Here is an 18,423-nt window from a genome sequence, read left to right as displayed (position 1 = left end):
TGTAGCTGAAGAACCGCTTCTCAATATTATTAACTCACCATTATCTGTAGGTCACGTCCCAAAACCATTCAAGCTGATTGTTATTAAGCCTCTTATTAAGTAACATGAAATAGATCTTAATGAACTGGCAAATTACAGACCCGTTTTAAGTCTACCATTTAAGTCTAAAATTTTAGAAATAGTTGTTTCTGCACAATTGTGCTCCTTCTTGCAAAACAATATATCTCTATGAAGAGTTTCAGTCAGGCCCCACCATAGCACAGAAACTGCACTTTTTAAAATTACAAACTACTTGCTTCATCTCAGTTATCACAAGTAAAGTATGGAGTGCCAAAAGGATCTGTCCTAAGTCCTCTGCTATTTTCAATATACATCCTACACCTTGGTAATATTATTAGAAAATATGGAATTAGTTTCCATTGTTATGTTGATGATAAATATATTTTCAGTTTAAGTCTAAAATATTTTGAATGTTGGGTGATTGACCTCACAAAAGAAGATGTCATATTGTGAAGGATGTGGAGGAAAATATAGTTGAAGGAAAACATTCCAGTTGATCCATGTCACAAAAAAAGTGTCTTTCTGAACACTTACAGCTTACAGTGTTGCTTATGTCTGTGTGTGAGGCAAATCAGCCAAAAATGTGTGCAGTCTGAGATCTGTATGAAGGGACAGGTCTTTGTTTGAGGTTTGAGCAGATGATGGACTCCTGTGGAGCTCTAGATTTACACCCTGCTTGAGATCATTCAAATACACACAAAACAACATGGAAATGATCAGCGATCAGACTGATGGAGTGGAAATCAGGAGAGATTAACTAAAGTGAAAGTGAATGTCGCGCCATTTGCCAAGTATGGTCACCCATACTCGGAATCGGTGCTCTGCATTTAACATATCCAAGTGCAAACACCATGAACACACACCCAGAGCAGTGAACACACACCCGGAGCAGTTTTCAGCTATATATCCAGCACCCGGGGAGCAACTGGGGGTTCAGTGCCTTGCTAAAGGGCACTTTAGTCATGGGTATTGAGGGAGGAATATAGCACTGTTCCTTCACTCTTCACCACCTACAACTCCTGCCAGCACCAAGACTCAAACCATTGACCTTCTGGTAACTAGTCCAGCTCTCTAACAGCTGCGGCCTAATGGTTTGTTGCAAAGGTATGTAGGAGCTACTGTAATTAACATACAGTACATGTAGAGATTAAAAACAATTTTTCCAGATTTCATCACTATACGAAGAACAAAAGCAGCTTTGTACAGATGTACTTTTACACTATGTTCTTGGTGATTTGCATAGTTATGAGAATTTCCACTGGCTCGCCCATATTGTAATGCATTTCTATTGAGTTTTACCTATTCTATACAATGTCAGATCAGTGGAAATCTTGAGTTTACCTCAGAAATCCCTTTTTTATCAGTGAATTTTCAATGATTGTACAATTTTCCACCAGAGACCAAAACACAATCTCCTGGATACAACCTGAGAAAGCAATTAAAAGGGGGTTTAAAATGGACAAAACATGAAAGGAGAATAATTGGTTAGTGTAAAGAAATGTTGATTACATTGTCTACATTTTCATTTTTCCGTACAGTATGTTGTTGATAATCTAGTGTCTGATAAACAAAAATTCAAAACAGAATAAATATATACATCACAGAATTTAAATGTTGTTATCAGCAGAAAGTTCTGTTCATTAACGATTTATCAGAGTATTTTAATCGTCACACTAAATGACAAGTCAAAAATACCAGAAATTCACTTTTATTTATGCATTTATTTTTAAAATTGTTGCTACAAGAATTGTAAAACCTGAAATTTTTGACCTTGAAGAAAAAACTTTTTCAAAAATAATTTCCCTTCACATTGTATAATTTAGCGTCCATGTTTACTGTTGTATATTTTACCTTTCATTCAGATGTCCCACATAGATGAGATCAGATGATATAAATCGAGCACAGCGTTAGTTCAGTCAGGCCACGGAGGCATAGGTTGCGATCAGCTGATGTGGTCAGCCGTCAAATAGCTTCAATCACTACCATTCTCCAATTAGACACAGGACATATATACATGGAACTACTGCTCGGTAATTATGCTCAAATGGCTCGGAACAGCTATCGCTCACACAGGAACTAATCAGACGGTGAATCCATCTCTATAGGAAGCATTAACTTAACCAAATTCACAGCGTTGTTTGTCAATCGATGGACTGGAAGTGATCTGAGCGAGCACAGCTCCTATCAATTGATTTAGACACTTTGCCCGCGATTCATCACCAAAGTTGTACTAATACGACTGACCCAAAAACTTTACACGATATCTGCTTCCCCTCATCCACGAACAACTGTCAATTTCACCTTTAACTCATCCCTGGATGTCTTCATGAAGCTAAGCAAAGTTTCTTTCATTTTATTGCTATTTTGGCGAACATGCTTCAGACATTGCTCATTGTCCAAAGCTAATTGTTCAGTTATGTTTGCTAGGTATGCTATCGTATCACCACACCGGTGACACTACCAGTTAAATCTACCAACAAGCCTTGTTAATCTGATGTCAAGGCTGTCGATATGAACGGACTGCTGCTTCAGGCTCATCTATTGGGGATGCTTTCATTAAACTTATCGACTATTGCCAACACACTGTGTTTAAATCAGTGATATGCTGTTGCTCAAGCTAACTGGTGTATCAATAAAGCGTTTGATATAAATGTACAGATCATAAATTTTGCTCATATCAATGCTAAACGTTATCTGGACAAGGGCTAATGCTGTTGCCTAAATTTGAGTATTGACCATATTTCTACTGCTTTAAAGGGGCATGCTGCTCTTTTTAGCTGTTATAAGAGAGCACCCTTCGCTACTTCTGTTCTTCTGTAAGGGGATGCTGTCCCACTCAATGCCTTTCTGAAGGTCTTTACTTAAAGTAATCTATACAGTATCATATTGTGCTAGTCCTGTCGTCGATAAGCAGGATTTATGCTTTCACCTTGCTCCACTGCGAGCCTCTGATGACTGTGTGCACCTGACCAAATGGTCAAGGCTTTATACTCGTTGCGTTCACCATCGTACAGGGTCATACGGGTGCTTGAAATCCTTGAAAATGCTTGAAATTTAATGCAGAGTTTTCAGGGTAAAAAAAAAGTTCTTGAAAATGCAGTGCGTTGGTTCATTATAATTAGTTTTCTTACTTAATGGTTAATCATTGTTTTTCATAAAATAAGCAGCTCCGCTCGAGTCTGCACCTGTGGCTGTATTGTGCTCTTTATTAACGTGTGCCCTTTCCGATAGAGGACAGAAAGAAAAAAAAAACCCTCTCACCGGAGGTTGATGCTTCAGTCAGCAATGGCTCGAAATGAAAAATTATGGTAAACCGATAATTGAGTATCCCCCTATCAAGACTGCTTGGTTTTGTTTTTCATGGGAGAGTGTGCGCTTTGAGCATGTAAAGATAAAGGTAAAGGTTTCCCTGCTCAGTTAAACTAAGCCTTAAGACTGTCGTGATTAAAGAGAAAATGAAATGAATGAAAGTGTTATTGTAGTATACATTCAAGATCAGCTTAAAATGCATACAGTCTTTATGCAGGGTTCCCCAGCATTAGGGTAGGTATTATTGACATTATAATTAATCATACATGGTGTTGAACACTACAGTTGTGTTCAGATCATGCGTCACTGGACTGGACTCTCTCGAATATCGTCATAATAAACAGCGGAAATGATGTAAACAAGAATTAATTTGTGGTGTAGTCCACGAGATGCAGTGGAATCATCAGTCATTAATCAGGAATGTTTGTTGCTCGGTAAGTTACAAAGTAAGGTGTGTCTGTGTTGTATCTGTCCATGTGCTTTAACTGAGGTAAGAGTATGTATGTAAAAGGTAATTTACCACAGTTGTAAAGTGCTGGAAAATTTTTATGTCATTGGAAGTGCTTGAATTTTACTTGGAAGGTGTAAGAAACTTGGTGTACTCTTCTGTGAAGTCCTCATCCTTATTTGCATTTTGCCAGATTTGTTTAGTAAATCAGTCTTGACCTGAGAGGTGTTCTGAGAAAAGCAATTCTGGAGGTCCTGTGATGTGTGAAATATATTCAGCAAGAATGGAGACTCGAGCTGCTATGAGAAACACAGATAAAAGGAGGGATGCATGCTCTCGTCATATCTGACCATCACAAGTATCTGGTTGATGATTTAACAAACAAGATGGAGGAACTCTCTTATCTGTTCTTACTTTTGGGTGAGTATAAATGACCCGCATCAGTCTGATGATGTACAATTATAGATGCTGTTTAGATATTCTTTATGATTTTTTTTTTAAAGAATCAAATGCAACACAACCTTGATGGACATCCCAGAAAGCAATGGAAATATATTGTTTTTGTAACAGGTGTCTTTTCCATTCAGGGGAGTTCAGAAAACTTGGAAGGTAAAAAGTAGTAACTGATGTCCCATTAGTTAACATGCATTAACTAACATTAACGAATACACAACTTATAGTATTTATTAATATTTGATAATGTTGGTAATAAAATACAACTGCTCATAGTAAAGTTCATTTAAGTGTGAATACATTAAAAATATTAACTTCAGATTTAAAATGTAGTAGTAAATGGAATTGAGTGTTTTGGGTTGGAATATATTATTTGAAACCAAATGGAATCTACTGAAACTTCACACATTTTGGTCTTGACCCTTTGTCTCTTTACATGTTTTCAGAGAATTTGGCATTAAAAGGAAAAGCTGTACAGTCATCCATATATTCCACTTGGGGAGCTTCAAACGCCATCGACGGCATCAGATACGCTCCAGGTCCAGGCTCAACCTGCTCCCACACAGATAACGAGCTCAACCCGTGGTGGAGGCTGGACCTGCTGGATTCTTACCACATTTACAACGTGACCATCACCAACAGAGCCGACTGCTGTCCGGAGCAAACGACTGGAGTAGAGATCCGCATCGGAAACTCTCTGGAAAACAACGGCAACAACAATCCCAGGTGAAGTTATGAAAACAGTTATGAACGTGTCAGCTGATTGTATCGTGGTTTCTCTCTTTCTCTCTGTAGATGTGGTGTCACTTCACTTGTTCCAGCAGGCAGTTCTGTCAGTTTCTTTTGTGGTGGAATGGAAGGTCGTTATGTGAACATGTACATTCCTGGCATCCAGAGAAATCTCGTGCTGTGTGAGGTGGAGGTTTATGGAACAGGTAATTTGTGAAATTTCACGTGGAAAAAAATAGGTCCATCCATTGTCAATAGTATAGAGATGTATGAACCACCGCTCACAAAGATATCACTTTCAAGCCCAGCATCTTTCTGTTGGTCGAATTTGCAGTGAAATCTGTGTGGGGAATTTTTTAGCCCTTATGGGAAACTCCGGATCACACAGAATCTTATTGGAAGTACAGATTAGTTTTTGCGGGCAGTAGTGTTGCCAACTAATTTTCAGGGAAATTTGCTAAAGGCAGGCTGATTTGTTGCTAAAAGTTGCTAAATGACGTTGTGATATCATTATGATATTATTTTGATGATGTTATTACATGATGGAAAATTACGTCATTGTGTAGAATACTAAATGAGATTTCTCAAATCTCAACAAAAATATGATTTGTCTCTGTTCATTTTAAATATGTTTGGAAAAATAATGTAATGTAAAATATATTTTTAAATGATACAAACATTATATATACACAAAACTTTTTTATAATTAGATATTTTTATATTTAAATTCAACATTGGATTATTGAACAGTTACACATTTTTAAACAATTACATTTTATGTAAAAACTACACATTCTGAACAGTTATAGTTTTAAGCATTAGTTTGTTAGTATGCCACACTCTAAGAAATGTATATAAAAATTGGGCAAAAATTTTACTTATTACTTTGTTAATATGAAAAAGATTTCTTTATTGATATTTCACAAGCATTTTACCTCTATTTAAAATCATGATTTACATTTTGTGTAGGCTTACAGGAAATGTCTATAAACATCATGAATAATGTCCTGGCAGAAAGTTAGCCCACCTTTTCCAATTTTTCTACAGAGATTTCTTAACCGATTATGGGTACAAACTAATAACAAGGTGTATCATAAGCAATTACTGATTCACATGTGATGTATGTTCTTGCCGGTAAAGGGCAAGAATTGACACTAGAATACAATAATTAGCACAGACTACCCCACCCTGTTTCTATGAACGGGGAAAGTTATACCCAAAAATATAGCACACAGGTTCGTTACCACTGAATACAAGAGACTTGGATATAAATAAAAAAATGCTTTTATTTCACAATAATTAATTCAAATGTAAAAAAGTGTTGACCAAACAAAGAAAATAAAAGAAAACCAAGAAACTTTCCGGCTGAGGCTTACCAGTAGGGCAGCTAGCTGAACAGTGAGTATCCTAAGACACACCACTCAACCAACTATGCCATGCACAAACACTCACACCACACACACTCTAAGTGAGGGAGACACAGATCTCAAATGGCAAAATAAAACATTTAGTTCAACTCACATTCAATCCAACAACTTGCATTAGAATAAGTTCAAACCATGGTGGGGAACATCAATGGACAATTTACTTGCTACAGGGGTCAGACAGAGAGATGTAAATACTCAACTAGGTTCGTGCCAAAAGCTCATGAGCCTAGACATATCATGGAGCAGCAAGAGGTTAAAGAGAACAGAACCAGAAAATAATAAAGCAAACTATACAAAAAAAATATAAAAATAAATAAAGTTAAAGAACAAAAAAACTTAAAGCTGAAGAGAACTCGGCTAACAAAACTTAAGTCAACATTAAACAAAAACACGCTGCTGGTGGCAATATAACAACCGGTGGGGTTAAGCAGGCACCGTTAACAGTAAATCTCTTTAAATGACGACTCAGACTAGCCACCCTTCACCAAAAACAACAGCATGAGTGTGAAAAACAAAAAGCAAACACAGCAATAATCAAATACAAAAACGGTCACAGTCATAAAAATAGCAGCAGAACAAACAGTGCGGTCTTAACGCCGTCTAAGGAGAGTTTTGCCCTGCTGTCCACAGCAACGAAGTGCTCACGAGCAGCTGCACCAGAAGTAAATCACTAAACACGCGGGTTCAGTTACTCACAGCTTTATCCCTAATCGACGAACTGCAAATATGCAGGCGTTCTGGAGCGAAGGACAGCCTGTACCCAACAGCAACGTCGCACAAATCGTGACCATAACCTGGCTGCACGCACACACACCAATATGATTGTACGTTGTGTACCCAGGTAACAAACTTTACCTTAAATACACCTGGAGCGGCAGCCAATAAGCTGTCGCACCTGTCATGCAGGTGAAAACTACGTTTAATAGGGCAGTACCTAGACTGCCCTACCTCATACTACTAGACACCTCTCTCCAGGCTGAGGTGCTGCTTGCTGGTTCAGTGGTTTCTTATTTTCTGTGTGATTTAGAGGTAAAATACATGTCTTTTAGGGTTAGGTGGGACACAGGTAGCAAAATGTAGTTTAAATGTAATGAAGAAATGGTCAGAGATATGTAGAGGTTCTACCAAAATGTTGTCTGGAAAACTATTGCGTGTGTAAATCAAGTCAAGTTGGTTGCCTGATTTGGGGATATAATTTGGGCAGGAGGGAGGTAAATGACCACAACCCAAAGTTTTTTTAGAAGCTATTACAGTAGTGGCATGAGATTCAAATGAGTTATAATTGCATAGGGGAGAGTGGGTTGAGTATTTCCACTTTTTAGAAATGAGCAGACCAGTGCCCCCACCCTGGCCAACCTGACGGGGGTTGTGAGAGAAAGAGACAGTTTGTTAGAGCAGCTGGGGTTGCTAAGTCTTCTGGACAATTCCAGATCTCAGTCAAGCCCAAGATGCTGAGTGTGGACTGTAAAGAAAAAGAAGAAATAAAGTCTGCTTTGTTGACTGACAATTCCACAGACCCACAAGAAAGAAAGATGTGCAGTAGAGAATGTAGAGATAGGATGCAAGTTAGCAAGATTGTGCTGTGTCTGCGTGTGACATTAGAGAGTTATCAAGAGACAACCGGAATGTTATGGATACACATCACAGAGAAAAAGAGGACAGGAAAGCAGAGTGTGTAAAGGGAAGATAGAAATAAAGCTTAGTGTGTTAGTGGTTTCGTTGCTCTGTGAAGTCGAGCAGGTTAAGTTGCAGGTCCTTACACTGGTTGATCTTCACACAAGAAGGCTGGACACGAGGCCTGAACGCTTCCACCAATGCTTCAGCATCAGCACACAGACCTCAAATAATATCCACACTCTATGAAACTAAAGTGAAAAAAGCTGTGGCGGCCTTCTCATTAGCACAGCCAATGGTCTATAGCAGGGCAATTCCTCAAATCGAAACTACAGTTCGCACTTTAGTGCAGAAAGGGAGCAATGCAAATAACACTTCTTCTTAGCCAATAGCAATTAGTATAATTACCAGTAAGTGCAATAAAAAAAATACAAACTACAGCGAAAATAATAAGCAGAAATAGGTAGATAACTAAATAATCCTTCCTACTAGAAAGTAATAATTATAAGACAAGCGGATCCAATACCTGCCTTTCTGAAACACATTGATTTTTACAAAGCTCATTGATCTGAAAAGCGAGGTGTACACTGATTGGCCATCTATTCAGTGCATTGGGATTGGCCGGATACCTCAAGAGTTTAACAAAAATGTTACGCCCCTTAGCATACTGTGATGCTGTGTGTCCCGGCATGATGAGACAAAACCACTAAAACCCATTAAAAACGAGGCATTTGTTGCATCCAGTGGGGACATAATTACTGATTATAATGATTTATTGTGACATTCCTAAACCCAGTGAAACACAGGGAATGAGAGATCCAATAGCAGTAATGTTTATTTAGGGTAATCCAAATCGTAATCCAACAAGAACATGAACAGAAACAGGAACAGGAACTCGGAATGCCATGAACTCGGAAGACGAGAAGACTGGGTACGGAAGGAAAGGACTCCACGCAGACAACAGGAAAAGACTGGTTAATATAGGGAGGCTAATGAGTAATAAGTGAAGGCACCTGGTGCAGTTAACAGGAGTGCAATTACTGTGATGAAGGGACATGGCTAGTGGGAATGGTAGTGCCTACGGTGAGGTGAGACTACTAGTGGACACCCAGGGAAATGGAGAAAAACAAGAAGCCCAGGAGGGAGGTGGACTGGCGGAGGATCAGGGGGAGGGATGGAGGGCCAGGTCCTTAGTGGAAAACGGAGAGAAAAACAAAGACAAGGAACCCAGGAGGGAGGTGGACCGGCAGAGGATCAGGGGGAGGGACGGAGGGCCAGGTCCATAGATGGAAACAGACAGAAGAGGAGAAAAAACAACAACAACAAAACACAAGTTCAGGAAGGACAAAACGTGAAGCCCACCAGGGCAGAGCAGAAGGCCACCACATCCGTGTGGTCGAGACAGAATCCCACCAGGGCGGCGCAGAAGACCACCACATCCGTGTGGTCAAGACAGAAGCCCACCAGGGTGGAGCAGAAGACCACCACATCCATGTGGTTGAGACAGAAGACCACCAGGGCGGCACAGAAGACCACCACATCCGTGCGGTCGAGACAGAAGCCCACCAGGGCGGCGCCTTGACCTTGCCCTTGCCCATGAAGAACACTGTTGACCATGAAGATCATTGGTGACTTGACTTGTCTCCGGAGTGTCAACGGTGACTAGCCCTGACTCTGGAAGGTCAATGGTGACCAGCCCTGACTCTGGAAGGTCAACGGTGACCAGCCCTGACTCTGGAGGGTCACTGAGCACCTGACTCAGCTCTGGAGGGTCCACGAACACCTGACTCGACTCTGGAGGGTCTACGAGCACCTGCCTCGACTCTGGAGGATCAACGGGAACCTGCCTCGACTCTGGAGGGTCAACGAGCACCTGCCTCGACTCTGGAGGGTCAACGAGCACCTGCCTAGACTCTGGAGGGTCAACGAGCACATGCCTTGACTCTGGAGGGTCAACGGGCTCTGACTCGACTCTGGAGGGGAACAGGAACGGAAACAGGAACTGGAACTCGGAATGCGAGGAACTCGGAAGACGAGCAGACTGGGAATGGAAGGAAACGGAAGGAAAGGACTCCATGCAGACAACAGGAAAAATGCACCTGGTGCAATTAACAGGAGTGCAATTACTGTGATGAAGGGACAAGGCTAGTGGGACTAGTGCCTACAGTGAGGTGCCTAAGGGGAAGTGAGACCACTAGTGGACACCCAGGGAAACAGAGACCAGACAGCGTGACATTTATGTATATTTTATGCATTGCATATCGTGCTGTGTAAACATAAAACCAATGTATGCATTTGCAATCAGAGAATTGACAAAAAACAAGCGTTACTCTGCTCAAAACTTGCTTTTGAATCATCAGTGGCAAATTATATTAAATATGTAAACATACTTACAGACTGTGAGTTAGAAGCACCAGACTGTCCTGGCAAAGTTGGAATTGCCTCATTTTAAAGAAACAGACACCGGCATTGTAGGCTACTCTCGCAGGACACAGTCCTCCGTAAAATGTGCTGCACACATCTGAATATTTGGGTTGAACTGTTCTGTTGTAAATACAACTCGACCACTGATTTCTAGTTGTGTCCTCTTTTGGAAGGCCAAACAAAGTAGTTTCGCTTTCCCAACGAACAAACAGCATCTCCACAACATGGCGGCGACAACAGCAACAGAAAGAATGTTACACCTTCTCTTTTTTGCGTGAACATTTGGGTTGTTATGCAAATTTTCCCACACAGTGACATAGAAGTGGGGTCATGTTTAATCAAGACATTTTAGGAGGTAGTGGTTGTCACTAGGGATGCACCGAAATTTCGGCCACCGAAAATTTTCGGCCATAAATTGCCTTTTCGGTTTTTGGTCGATAGACTTTTATCACCGAAACAACACGGCCGAAATGTTGTGATGACGCAAACAGAAACCGCGACCTGCACGTGCACCTGCATAGCGCAGACCACGAGCTCCACGCGACATTCACTTCACACCAGTGAGAACATTCTCTCTCTTCGTATTCCTTTATTCGCAGCACTAAAACGTCTCCTAACAAAGATATTAAGACGGACCACGAAGTAAAAACAAAGAAAAGTACAGTCTTATAGAGTCTGTTAGCACACGTCTCACTGAGATCTTTTCGGATCCTCTGCACTTCATCGCGAATGTGCTTGATCCGCGTTATAAAGACCATTACTTGGATGCGGAAATAAGGGAGCGTGCACAAGAAATGATCCAGGCCGTGCTGGATGCGGAGAACCCGCGTGGAGATGGAGAAGCGCCAAGCGCAGGAGACTGAGATCAGAGGGCAGAAAAAAAGACTGGTCTCTGCACCAGATGAGTGGCATGCACCCTCGTTGTCTGATATGTTCAGTGGAATTCTGCAAGAAAGTGCCTCAAATAATAATAATACGTTGGCTATTTTGTTCTTAGGCTACTATATATATATATATATATATATATATATATATATATATATATATATATATATATATATATATATATATATATACACACACACAACCAAACATATATACATACATACAATCAGATTGTAGCCATATTTATGCTAGATTTTCTGCTAGATTTCTGCTTTAATTTGATAAAAATGTTTATTTATGCCCTGGCCCTATTTAAATACACTTTCTCAAATATTTCTCAAATGTCAGGCAGATGACAAGCTCAACTGCTCAACAGCTAGATGGTTATCTGTCTGAAGTCCCCATTCCCAGAAGTGATAAAAGTCTTGCCTACTGGAGAAGTAATGCACTTTCTAGTCCTACATAGAAAAATTTCAAATGCACTTCACCTAAATGCACTTTGTTTTTATGAGAGAACTGTTCATTTTAAAACCTTTCTGCAGGCCAGTAGGCCTGTACATTATTATTAAATATACACGAGTGGGATAAATTTTTAGTTTGAATTTTATTTTATACTGTGCATTGTTGCAATGTGCTTAATAAATATTTGCATCATTTGTAATTATGTATTTTTATGTATTTTTAAAAAAAAATAAGTTATGTAATTGTAATTATCTTTGAAACTTTAATATTAATTTATGCAATTGCAATGTCTAATTTTAGTAAAGTTAGTACACGGTCATAGCAATAAATGCAATGGTACTAATAATTGGCATAATTTCTTTCGGTGTTTCGGTTTCGGTTTTCGGCCTTGGTTTTCTCTTTTTCGGTTTTCGGTTTCGGCCAAGAATTTTCATTTCGGTGCATCCCTAGTTGTCACTTAACTTTTATAAAGAATATCTCTTTGTATTTGAGACTTTAGTATTTGCAACTACAGATCTTCTTCATGCACCAAGAGCTTGTCACACTCCAAAGAGAATGAATTTCATCATATGACCCCTTTAAGCAAAACACTCACGTGCTGCCATTCATCTCTTCTGTTGACTAATCGCTTCTCATCCTAAATTTAAGTGACTTCATACTTAATTTAAAAAAGCTTTGTCTTTCTCTTTATTTATTCCTTCCCTTTCTAGATTGTACTTACAGTGTATTTGGACAATGCCTGAAACTTGGTATTTTTAACACTTCCTGTTTCTGTTTGCCTCTTTAAAAAGAATCACTTTATGTATTCCCCTGTGGTAAGATTCTTTGGATAAAAAGTCTACAAAATGACTAAATGTAAATGTAACTTGCTACTCAGACATTAACTAAGTAGAACGAAGATTGTGCTGGTCCAAATAATTATTATCGTACACTTGATGATAAAGTATGCACAATGACTCAGTACTTCTACTGTAACACTGGTAGCTCATTCATACATACATCCAATTCATACATTCATACATACATCCAATCCTCTCAATTTCAACATTTTGTTATGTATTTAGAAATAGTACACACTAGAAAAAAAATTCTAAACATCAGCAAGCTACTCACATATCACACAACAGACACACTGCATTCAGTTCAAGGAGACAGCAGTCCAGAACATTTAATCTAATCACCAAACAGCCAAAAGTTCACTTCAAAAATGTTTTTGAATTTCCTTATATGGGTCTTAAGGCACTTCTGCCGGAAGAGCGCGCGCTCCCGTATAGCAGCGCAACTGAGAGGCTGAGCACAGACTCACTGATCAGAGTGAGAGCGTCGCGAAAAAGTCACAAAAGAAGTGTGTTTTTGGTTGCCAGGGCAAGAAAACCCTGCACAGATTACCTAAAGAGAAACAGCATTAAGGAACCAGTGGATGGAGTTTATTTTTACAGAGCATCAACGGAGTTGTGCAAGTGTTTTTGTTTGTTCCCTGCATTTCGAAGATGCTTGTTTTACAAACAAGGCTCAGTTTGACGCCGGATTTGCACATCGTTTATTTCTTAAGGATAATGCAATCCCAATGAAAAAGGGTCACGATCGTGTGTTGGAACCGCATGCGGTGAGTAAAACTGCTTCAAATATCTGTGTTGTTAACTTAGCTATCAGCGCGTAAGCACATCAAGTAAACAACATGCGATGTTGTCATCAAACTGCACTTTCCACATATACAGCTTAAAAAAAAAAAAAAAAGACGACGTAAAGTGGAACTTAGTCATTTTCCTATACCGCTAAGCAAATATATACAGTTTCAGTACATACCACATAGACGCCTTTGCTGATGCTGCTCTTGTTAAATTTCAGCCTCTGGATCTGTGTCACAGCTTCCAAACGCTCTCAACGCAAAAGCCTACTCGTGCTCGTGATTTTTTAGCTCCGCCCACACGTCACGCCTCTAGGCGCTCGTGTTTTTCCGGGAACAATCGGTACAGACTATCTTTCTCTTATAAATATAAGAAAAATAAAGACTTTTTGGAGTTATGAAGGATGCAGTACTACTCTATAGGTACTCAAGATTAACAGGATATTGAGTGAAAACGAGCATTTCACCCCCCCTTTAAGATTTGTAAAGTAAGAGATGCTCATTTTGAGTTGAAATGCCTCAAACTTGTCTGTGTGGGATTTATCCACTGGGTAACTGAAGACTGTTTCTGTGTTTAGTTAAATCAGACGCTGAGCGATCAGGACGTCACACTGACATGGAGGACGCAACCCAATGGGAAAGTCTTCCAGAAGAACAGGACTGTACTGAAACAATCTCCTGTTTGTTCTTCTTTGAAGTGAAATTTTATTTAATGCAATTCATTCTTGGTTAAAGATATCTGAATTATTACATTATATTATTGCACTAGACTAACAATTTATAGTTATTTCTCAAAAATAGTTAAATATATTCATTTTTCATTGATTCATTCAGTTGATAGATATATATTGATAGATATGTACACCTAAATATGAGCGAGTGGTAGAATGTGTTATCATTGTAGTTAAACTGCTACACTTGCCTTCTTTAGGAAAGATCAGTGCCTTTGGGAGGATTAAACAATGCATCAAATGTTCTCACAAATTCATTTTACAAAAGAATGAAGCAAAAAGCACCAGCCTATTAAACACTTTTCAACACTTGAGAAATCAAATTTGCCTTGTTTGTTTGTACCATTAAAGGGTCATGAACTGGTTTTAATGTTGTCTGAGGTCCACTTTACATTCAAAATCATACAAATTAACAAGGAATAGGTTATTTTCTACCTTGTTTTCGAGACCAGCTCAAGAAACGCTCTGTTTTTATATGCGTGCTGCATTGAAGACATGGAAGTAAACGCCCACACCTGTGATTGGATAACAGTTTTGCAGAGTAAACTACCTTTGTGTGTGTCGGTTTGACAAGCTACGTCCTTCATAGTTGGAACCTTCTGTGACTTTGGTTCGACACGTCCACTTATTCAGTACATATCAAGCGATCTCTAACAAAGCATGTGCTGGTCCATTCCTGTCAGATCCAATACAGACGGCACTATATGGGGAAGTCGTGGCCTAATGGTTAGAGAGTCGGACTCCCAATTGAAAGGTTGTGAGTTTGAGTCCCAGGCCGGCAGGAATTGTGGGTGGAGGGAGTGCATGTACAGTGCTCTCTCCACCTTCAATACCACGACTTAGGTGCCCTTGAGCAAGGCATCCAACCCCCAACTGCTTCCAGGGCGCCGCAGCATAAATGGCTGCCCACTGCTCCGGGTGTGTGTTCACAGTGTGTGTGTGTGTGTGTGTTCACTGCTCTGTGTGTGTGCACTTTGGATGGGTTAAATGCAGAGCACATATTCTAAGTATGGGTCACCATACTTGGCTGAATGTCATGTCACTTTCACAACATTGCTTTTTAATATGGCTGTGTATCATGTTCGATACTTTTTAGGCACCGACCGAATTGCCTCTATACTCTAGTCCTTCCATACCAAATTTCGATACCTAAGGGGTTCAGCTAATCAAGGTCAGTGAGCCAGTAAACGTGCAGCATGCTTGATGTGCCTAAATCAATGATTGGCTCTGGTGAGGCGTCAAGGAAAACACGTTACATGACCATTCACACTGTAGCATCAAGCTACATAAAACAATTTATAAAATGTAAACTATGCTCTTACTCAAAACTCACTTTAAACCACCATTGAGTATTTGTAATAACTTTAGATTGAGATCTATATATCATGATAATGCTGCAGAAATATGCTATTTGTAACATTTTTATATAAAAAATCGAAAAAATATGTTTTATATCAAGCTAATTGTCACAGCAACTTTCAGACCCCTTTAGCAATATTAAAAAAAAGCGCCTAGCGACAAATCTAGTGTCTTCTTGCATAAACCTTATCTAGTTTGCATCTGATCTGTTCATTGATTGACTGAGAGGAGCAGCGCATTCAGTTAAATTAGATTATGTTGCTTCTCACCTGAATGATCAGTTTACAAGTAGAAATACACAGCACAGTTACTCTCTTTATCTTGTGTGGGTTTGTTAAATGATGTTTGACAGCTTGGAAGGGAGAGCTGGTTAACATGTCGTCTTAATGGGCTGCATTTGTGTCACCATTTCAACAACAGATAGAACAAAAAATGAACTAAAACTCAAAATACTAATTTTATTTAGAATTTACATATTAAAACATAGTATGTGAGCACTGAGAGTATGAGAGAAACAAACAAATGTTATAGACTAACACTATGTAGAATGAAAATATATTGCAATTATGTCATGAATATGCTTATGCTTATTAGCCTATGACATAATTTAGTGACATTCTGCAACATTTTGAGCAGCCTTTAGCTACTTTCCTTTGAAAGAAGTTAAAAATTTGTATATTGTATGATATTGTAATGGCGAATGAAGGTGAGGAAGCAAGTGCAAGTAAACAGAGTCAGAAACACAAGGAACATAAAACAGGATAACAGGTGGATGAGGTGAAGTCTGATGGCGATCCGGGAAGTAACAATGTCCGTGTCATAACACTGGGAACTGCAAACAACGCTCTGACAAACACAAGACGAAAGATTGAAGTGACTCTCAGATGAAGTTCATCATATAGCGAGACACAGTCGAGCTTCAGTAAGCAAACAGACATCTACTTGACAGTCTGTTAAGTCCATTCCATGGCTTAAGTGTACAGCCATACTTTAATATTTTCATCCAAATTTTCCCAAATTCTGCGTTATACAGTAAATTCTACTTTCATCGCTGGATTCTGTGATTCCGTCCCTGTGTTTTCCACAACATGGAAATTATAGAGCCCTACTATTTCTGCAGTATATAGTATGCACATTTTCCTACATTATCCTTTTGACCTACAGTACCAACATTTTTCAGACAGTATTTGTGCAGTATGTGACTATGGCACACTGTATGGAATACAGTAGCATCCCACAATGCAATGCACTCGAACTGACCTTCCAGTTCTAGTGAGAAGGACTGTGTAAACCATAAGTCATCAAGACATTTGAACACAGAAAATGTGATTCATATTCATTAACTCGGCAGCTTATTAATACTTAGTGCATTTTATATTGTTAGTAGTATTTTTTTATTGTTGTTTATCTTTGAAAAGAAAAAACATAAATATATATATATATATATATATATATATATATATATATATAAATATAAATTTTTACAGAATCACTCATTGACCAACAATGTGTTAAGCACTACCAATTTAGACAATTAAGCATTCACAAACATGGTAACCATTTTTTCGTTTTATCATTTATCATTTAAAAAAAGAAATGCTTGATTGGCTGATTTTAAGAGTGTACTTTCAGATGAGTATAATAGTAACTATATTAGTTTGGCAAGGCAACTAAAAAAATCTACTAGCCCATGGTGATTCATTTGCCAAGGTGTGTATAGAGGGTTGGAAAACACTTTTTCCTTCTCTGCACTCTCTATTTTTATGCAGTAGTTTTTATGAAGACAGTTTGGCAACACTTTCTATGAAGCCCGTATTTATAATGAATGCATAATAAAAAATCTTATATGTTGTATCTGTCATGGCTGTGAGTAAGGACAAGAAGTAGTTGTGAGTAATTGGTATTTATTGAACTGTGTAATGGTATGTAGATGATGGTGGGTGACCCAGGGACCTCAATGGCAGCACAGACAGTTGATGAGGTGTTTGAGTGCGCTGGTGGAGATGGTGGTGGTGAGTAATCCGTTGCGATGACTGGTTAATCCAAGAGCGACCGAACTGGTACAAGACACAACAAAGTAGAGCTGGTGGAATACAGACATGTAGCATGGAGGACCTCAAACAACGATCTGACAAACAGGAGATGAAAGACAGGGCATTAAGTAGGCTGGTGGAATGAGCTGCAGCTGCTGCTGATCAGAAGATCCTCCTAAGGACGCCTCCTGGTGTCCCCAGACTCCCTTACCTGTCGATTGTAATCATCGATAAGGGAGTGATCCAGGATGTCCCTAGCAGGCACCCAACTTCTCTCCTCCAGACCGTAACCTTCCCAGTCCACCAAGTACTGAAATCCGCGTACCCTCCGTCTAGAGTGCAAAATATGATTGACCTAGTACGTAGGTTCCCCATCTACGAGTCGTCGGGGGTTGGGGTACTTGGGAAGGCGGATTAATAGGAGAATGAAATACAGGCTTTATTTTAGATACATGAAAGGTGGGATGAATTTCCTGTATGCTGGAGGAAGTTTGAGGCGGACTGCCACCAGACTAATGCTTTTGGTGACAGTGAACGGGCCAATAAATTTGGGAGCCAATTTATTAGAGATGGAATGGAGAGGAATGTTCTTAGTAGAAAGCCACACTTTTTGACCCATGACGTATATGGGTACGGTAAATCGTGGTAAATCATGCTAGAATCAATAAATCATACTTGAACATGGTAAATCATGGTATACTATAGTAAATCATGGTAAACTATGGTAAATCGTGGTAAATCATGGTAAGCTATGGTAAATCATGGTAAACTATGATAAATCATGCTAGAATCAGTAAATCATACTTGAACATGGTAAATCGTTGTATAATATAGTCAATCATGGTAAACTGTGGTAAATCAT

At 39.3% G+C, this 18,423-nt stretch overlaps 1 protein-coding gene across 1 annotated transcript; it reads left to right on the top strand.

The window, feature by feature from the left end:
• Positions 1-4,143: 4,143 nt before the first annotated feature.
• LOC128017565 (fucolectin-1-like) lies at positions 4,144-6,021 on the top strand. Its single transcript, XM_052602969.1, has 4 exons — positions 4,144-4,237; positions 4,717-4,996; positions 5,066-5,205; positions 5,969-6,021. Exons 1-4 carry the CDS (start codon positions 4,144-4,146, stop codon positions 6,019-6,021), a joined length of 567 nt encoding a protein of 188 aa, XP_052458929.1.
• The last annotated feature ends 12,402 nt before the right edge of the window (positions 6,022-18,423 follow it).

The sequence above is a fragment of the Carassius gibelio genome, chromosome A7 (genome assembly GCF_023724105.1).
Source record: "Carassius gibelio isolate Cgi1373 ecotype wild population from Czech Republic chromosome A7, carGib1.2-hapl.c, whole genome shotgun sequence".
Lineage (NCBI taxonomy): Eukaryota > Metazoa > Chordata > Actinopteri > Cypriniformes > Cyprinidae > Carassius > Carassius gibelio.
Note: the sequence above shows the minus strand (reverse complement) of the source record. Positions and strands in the feature narration are given on the sequence as shown.